Source organism: Ictidomys tridecemlineatus, chromosome X, assembly GCF_052094955.1.
Source record: "Ictidomys tridecemlineatus isolate mIctTri1 chromosome X, mIctTri1.hap1, whole genome shotgun sequence".
In the NCBI taxonomy this organism is placed as follows: Eukaryota; Metazoa; Chordata; class Mammalia; order Rodentia; family Sciuridae; genus Ictidomys; species Ictidomys tridecemlineatus.
Genome location: NC_135493.1, coordinates 3353635 through 3360828, shown reverse-complemented (window position 1 = coordinate 3360828; position 7194 = coordinate 3353635). Strand labels below are relative to the sequence as shown.

Sequence of the window (7194 nt, the reverse complement as noted above, 5' to 3'; positions counted from 1 at the left end):
TAGGCCAAATCACTTGACTTGCTGCTACTTACAATTTTGGGTGTTAGTAAATCTCTGGGAAACCAGGTTTGGTGAGAGCACGGAGGCTGGAAAAGAAAGTGGCTCTCCTGGGTCAGGTCTCCTTGTGCAGACAGGGAACAGCTTTCAGCACTAGGAAATCATTGGCAGGCCCAGGTGTCAATCTTACAATTCCCACCCCCACTTTCACCACAGGGGACTATGGGTGGGCCGGCGAGGGGCTCCAGCATTGGCCAGAAACCAAGGTGAGGAGTCTGAGGAAGGAAGGTGGGCCCTGAAGAATCACATTGTGCTCGCTGTCCAGGCAGGTGGTCCTAAGTGGCATCCACTGAGTTCCACCGAAGTGGGTCAGAGAGTTGACGACCTTGTTCTGGCACAGAGTCAGAAGAGGGGTCATGGCCTCAACTAGAGTTAAATCTGATGCCAGAGCCACACAATGCAGGTCACCTGAGAGAACAAGGCCTGGAGTCTCTTGGAGGTCTAGGTGAGAGTTGGAGTAGATTGAGGAGGCCCCACCCAAGGAATAGGGTTCCTAAAAGACCCAGGCTGCCTCTATGGCCAGCCCAAGGTGTCCTTTTTCCACCACTAGGAGTTACACCTGTTGCCAGAGCCACGTAATACATGTCACTTGAGTACATAGGGCCTGTAGTCTATTGGGGGTCAAGGTGAACGCTGGGTGGACTAAGGAGACCTCATCATCCAGTGTCACTCAAATCCCTGGTGACATCTTTTGTCAGCTCTGAATCCTGAGTGTCAGTAGGGGAGGATTTTCTGATCCCCTGCAGGGCACTGTGGGAATTAACTAATTATTACCTTGGCCTGCGATGAGCAGGGAGTGCATACAGACCAGGTTCTATTAGGGTCAACGTGACAGCTGAGGGTGGACTGAGGAGGCCCTACCACAGAGGGAGGATGTCCAAACTATCCTGGGAAGTCCTCTAGACTGTATGGCATGGGGGTATGGGGGACAGAATTCCAGGGTGCCGCTTCCCCGCAGGGCACACTGGGAGTTAAAGACATAGGCTGAGCCACACAAGGAGCAGACAGGTCCAGGATGCTGTGGGTGTCAAGATGAGAGCTGGAGTGGACGGAAGATGTGTACCCCCAGGGGTAGGTTCCCTTTGTAGCCACTCATTTCCCCAGGGGAAGAATTCCAGGGTGCCCCGTCTGCCTCCACAGCCTTATATCACGGTACCCCTTCTGGTCGCAAGGGATGCTGGGAGTAAAAGCGGTTGGCGGAGTGAGGGGACAGGGACAGGATGCTGTGGGTGTCAAAGTGAGAGTTGGTATAGACTGAAGATGCCCTCTTACCCCCCTCTTTGTAGTCAGTCATTTCCCCGGGGGAAGAATTCCAGAGTGCCTTGTCCGCCTCCACGACCTTATACCAGGGTGCCCCTTCCGGTCGCAGGGGATACTGGGAATAAAAGCCGTTGCTGGAGTGAGGGGACAGGGCGCTGTGGGTGTCAAAGTGAGAGCTGGCGTAGACTGAAGAGGCCCTCTTCCCCCTCACCCCGCCCTCCGTCCCTTTGTAGCCAGTCATTTCCCCTGGGGAAGAATTCCAGAGTGCCCTGTTCATCTCCACGGCGGTACACCAGGGTACTCCTTCCAGTCGCAGGGGATGCTGGGAGTAAAAGCCGTTGGCGGAGTGAAGGGACAGGGACAGGGTGCTGTGGGTTGTCAAGGTGAGCACTGAGGGTGGACTGAGGAGTCCCCACAACAGTGGGAGGGTTGTCAAATCATCCAAGTGACCTCTATGATCAGCCCTGCACTTGGGGATGAAAGGTAATATTCTGGGACAAACCCTTAGGCCGCAAGGGACCCTGGGAGTTCCAGCCTGTTGCCTAAATGTCGGAGGTTAGGATGAGGGAGAATTGTAGTGACTCCTTTTGCCTCTCAGGACCCTGGGAGATATTCCAGCATCTGCTAGGAATCAAGGTGAGGAACTTTGGTGACAGGCACTGAATGCCATACCTCCCAAAGGAAGGGACCTCACAGAACCTGGCTTCCCTTGTAATCTACCCCATTCAGGGTCACTGGAAGTAACTCTGGCTCATTTCTGCCTCCTGGTTTGGCTGAGAGGTTTTATATGTGTAGGGACCTTGGTCCAAGAGGTGATAACATGTCAGCAGAGGGAGGAATCCAGGACCTGCCAGACCCAAGGTATGGACTGAAAGTATCCCCATCTCTGACCCAGTGGATACCACACAGTGTGCCTGCCCACTATAGTCAGCCCTAGGAGGCCCTAAGTGGCAAGATCTTCTGCCATGGGCGCAAATATGGGAGGTATTCAGGGAGATGGGGTCTTGGTGTAAAGACGTCAGTTCATCTCAGATGGGGTGGTAGTGAGGAAGGGCAGGCGTGGGCATGAGTAAGGACTTGGGTAATCTCTCAGCCCATAATACTTTGGACCCAGGTCCAACCACCAGCCCTGGAGAACCTACACAAGGGCAGTGGGAAACTGTTCACTTCTCTGGGAAGTACCAGGCTCTTGGAGAAGTGAGGAACCTCATGTGACAGGGTAACTTCATCTTAGCACAGGGATCACTATCTGGTCATCAGACAGGTGTCCCAGTTACCCAAGAGTAAAGTGAGGACCCTAGGGGAAGGTCAAGGGTCCCAGAATACAGTGGATGCCCCTCAGAAATCTTCCCGTTACCTGCTGTCAGCACAGGAAGCCCAGGCAGGGTTGTAAAGGTTCCTTTATTTTCTGTGTGTCATTGGTTTCAGAGAAGTGAAGGCCTCAGTAAGAGGGGATTGGGCTCAGGAAAGCAGAAGGAGGATCTCGGGCATAGCCAGGAGTCAGGTAAGGACAGAAGGAACTTCTTCAGTGGAACACAAGGACCCTGATCCTCACCTGCCCTTTCTTCTCAGCCATGGGACAACCCAGTTCCATTGGCTTTACCTTCCCCTCACTTCCTTTCTGGGTGTCTCACATAGACAGGGTTTGTTTAAGGCTTTGTTAAGGTTTAAGGAAGGTGCCCTTAGATCATTAGAGAGCATCTCATACCTAAGGTGAGGACTGAGCCAGATCCTCCATGGCCAGGACACACGGAACCATTGAATTTGGCCAGCTCTTGCTTCACCTTTGAGAAGGTGCGGCCATATGTGAGGCCCCTCACTGCCTTGTGTTCCTTCACAGGAAGGTGGGCACTTCTTCACAGAGTGCCCTTCAGGCCAGCACATGGGTGGTATCCAGGTCCTGCCAGGGGAAAGGTAAGGGCCCAGAGTAAGCAGTGGGGACCTCACAGAAGGCAGCCCGTCCCTCCTATCAGGGCTGGTGGATCAGGTTGTGCTTGGAGTCTGAAACCTGTGGGACCCCTCAGTGCCTCTTACAAGAACTCCTGGAACCAGGCCGTGAAGGTTTTGTATGAGGCAGTGTCCTCAGGTCCTGGAGCAGAGGAGGCCCAGGCAGTATTTGGAGTCATGGTGTGGGGCACTCTGGGAATGTGTATCAAGGATCCCACACTAACCAGGACAGAGGGAGTCTCACAGAGCTCAGGCCCCAGAAGCCCTACTATTAACCCTGGGCCTTGTGCTCTGTGGGCTTGCTGTACCCACAGAAGTTGCCTCACTTCCTGCCTCAGGTTTTCAGGAAATAGGCCTACCAGGAGAGGAACTTGAATAGCCCTAGAGCATTGCCCAAAGAGAAGACCTGTAGTGGGCCTTTGTGAGGGGTTCCAAGGGTTCAGTTCTCAGCTAAGGCTCTGACACGCACCTTCTCTCCCCAGGCTGGTAAGTCTCCAATACCAAGCTCCTGTCCATCTTTTTGCCTGATATTCCCAAGGAAAGTCATGATGCCTCAAAATTAGAAACACCAACAAAAGCATCTTTAGGCCTAAAGGGTGGCACTGGTCTGGTTGATGTACCAGTTCTCATAGTTGTGCACCTCTTTCTTTCCCTCCTGTTGTCCATTCTCTTCTTTTTCCTCTAATTCCTGTTATTCTCAGATCCTGAGTACTATGAAGGATGTTTGTGCTACCAGAATGCTGGGTTCCTTCCACTGTTCTCAGAGAAACTGTTCCTTCCTATCTACCATGGCCTATAGCCCATAGAGCCAATTCCATGAGGGCTTCAGCAACCAGGAAAATGAGGATTTTAGAAACTTCCAGGCCTTTCCAGGCACTGAGTCTTTGATTAGTGATGTCATAGATGATAAGGTTGTTGATTACAACAACCTTATCTTACCCCTCAAGTATCAAATGACTGAGCCTGTGACCAATGCAGAAATGCTCAATAGTGTCATCAGCACTTCCCCATGATCTTCAGCAAAGCCTCTGAGTGCATGCAGCTGGTCTTTGGCATTGACATAGAAATAGACCCCTCTAGTCATTCCTATGTTCTTGTCATTGCCCTGGATCTTATCTATGATGGAATGCTAAGTGATGAACAGAGCATGCCCAAAACTGGTCTCCTGATAAATATTCTGATTGTGATCTTTCTGGATGGTAGCTGCACCCCTGAAGAGGTTGTCTGGGAAGTGCTGAGTGTGATGGGTATACATGCTTGGAGGGAACACTTTATCTATGGGGAACCTAGAAAACACATCTCTGAAGATTTGGTGGAGAAACAGTACCTGGAGTATCTCCAGGTGCCCAGCAGTGATCCTGTTTGGTATGAGTTCCTGTTGGGTCCAAGGGCTCATGCTGTAACTAGCAAGGTGAAAGTCCTATAGTTTTGGACCAAGGTCAATGATACTCCTCCCAATGCTTTTTCTATCTGGTATGAGGACGCTTTTTAAGAGATGAAGAGGAAGCCCAAGGCAGAGTTGCATCCAGGTGTAGTGGAGTGGTCAGGGCCAAGGCATATTCCAAGTTCACATTCAGTATCTTATCTTGTCCCAAATGAAGTCCGAGGCAGACACTTTACTCTGTGTTTGAAGATAGCAGTCACTTTTTTAAGTAGTGCAAAGGCAGAATGGGGCTTGAGTGAATTTAGTATATAACAAGTGGCTTTCCTAGTCTGTATTGGTGAATTGGAGATTTTCTTTCATTTTGGTATTTTTTCAAATGTTGTTTCTTTTAATGGAAGATTTAATTAACTTCAGAGTTCTAAGTTTCTGAATGACACATTGCTCACAAACATGTTGCTGTTTATATAGTTTAAGAGTCTTGCTGTTTTGTAAAATAAATCAGAAACTTTACCATCTTATTTTGTGCTCTGGAACAAGATAACATGGCATTAGAATAAAAACTTCCTTGGAAATGTGAGATAATTCAGCACTAAAATAGATTGAGGTAAAGGAAAGACAAACATGTAAAAGATAATTTTACCTGTCCTTACGTTTTATAGCCTTTTGTTTTGTTTCTATAAAATTATAAAGATATATACTTGTATATGCTTGGCTCATTAAAAATTGTTGGAGAAATTTAAACTTACTAAGACTCCCTGCTCACTGCCTCTTACCCCATTTTTCAGTGAACATCTGCTTTTTGGAAGTCCCTGTGTTAGTGGTAGAGATATAGGATAAGCCAGATCCAACTTAACCTGTGGAATAGTAAAGTCTAGGAACAGCAAACATATCAGGAAGATGGTAAGATGTACTTTGAGATTTAAAGAACATTTGGCAGTAGGTGAGTAGGTTGTGCTTCAGGGCAGAGTAACCAAGTGTCAATGTCCAATGTCAAGCCAAGGAGTTTGCTGCCATCTCTGGGAGTGATATAAATTGAGGCTTTATGGTGGCCAGGGCCAGAACCTCAAATGGTGTGTCTTAGGGTTGGAAGACTAAAAAGTTGCTCTGAGCAGTTCTTTTCACTTCATGAATAAAGCAGAGAGTTAGTGTCAAGTATGGGAAGTATCCTGAGCCCTTGTCCCAGTGCACTTAAATAGCACAAGAACTAGGTGATTTATGTCCTATATACAAGGATTTCCAGGGAAACTTCAGAGACATTTCTTTGAAGAAGTGCCGAGAAGCCTCTATACTGACATTTTCTTGGTCTGGGAGACCCAGAGTGGACTCCATTTGAACATTTAATTAGTTACCTGAAATACAACTTAGACAACTCTAAGCAAAGAATAGATTTTCATTGGAGGTGAAAAGAATGACAATAGTGGTTTAGATGGAAATGTAACTGGAAGGGAGGGAAGGAGCTGGTTCTTGAGTTAAATTAGCAAGGATGGTGGAATGTGATGGACATCATTATCCAAAGTACATGTATGAAGACATGAATTGGGTGTCAACATACTTTATATACAGAGATAAGAAAAAAATGTGGTATATATGTGTAATAAGAATTGTAATGCAAAAAACACTAAGTACATGTAAAAAGACATGAATTTGCATGAACATACTTTATATACAAACATAGGAAATATTGTGCTCTATATGTGTAATAAGAATTGTAATGCATTCCACTGTCGTGTATTTAAAATAAATAAACGAATAAATTCTAGGACCTTTGAACTGCATCCAGTAGTAGAGACTCCTCCACACCTAGATCTTGTAATATGTCCTCCAACGAGGGAATATTTACTAACTTAATAAAATTTCCTTTTTGGCCAATTGTGTTCCATGTGCTATTGAGTTGTATTCTCCAACGGATCCTCGAGAGCAATGCCAATGGAAACAACATTCCACAATTGTAGAGGCTACTAGAAGAAATACTACAAGAAATAACAGCCTCATGCCTCTCACTACAGTGCCAGTACAGATCAGGCACTGTGCTAGGTGTTTTACATGCAGTCTACGCATCCCAACAATCTGACCAAACAGGCCTTCTCAGCCCCGCTTCATAGAGGAAGATCCCAAGGCTCATGAGGTTGGGAACTTCCCAGTATCATTGGCTAGTAAATGACAGGGCCGAGGTGAGACCCCTTGTCCCAGCCCAAGGACAACCTTCTTACTTGGAATCCATTTCTCTTCTCAGCATTGTATAATGTCTCTCTAGTGACAAAAAGAAGAACGCTGGAGGTAGGCCAACATACCAAAAGCAGTCCTAAAGTAGGTGACAGGATCAAACATAATTGGGGATTGTCTGAGGTTGGTTCCTTGAGAATGGACTGCCTTGTTTCCAGCATTATGTCCAGTCTCAGGATCCTTTCTCACTATAGAACCCTTCCCTTGGTCATCCCCCATGTACCTGCCTTTTAAATTCTGGAATCTGGTCCACTGCCCAGCCCTTCCCTGCTGCCTTCTCTGGTGACTGTGTGGAATTGCCTGTCCTCCAGGTGATGGAGAAC

At 47.5% G+C, this 7194-nt stretch overlaps 1 protein-coding gene across 1 annotated transcript; it reads left to right on the top strand.

Moving 5' to 3' along the window:
- The first annotated feature begins 2382 nt into the window (after positions 1 to 2382).
- Magea4 (MAGE family member A4) lies at positions 2383 to 6517 on the top strand. Its single transcript, XM_040285127.2, is given in 5 exon segments — positions 2383 to 2514; positions 3158 to 3231; positions 3342 to 3444; positions 4071 to 4263; positions 4266 to 6517. Coding segments are annotated over 5 exon segments (927 nt in total). The 3' UTR covers positions 4691 to 6517.
- The last annotated feature ends 677 nt before the right edge of the window (positions 6518 to 7194 follow it).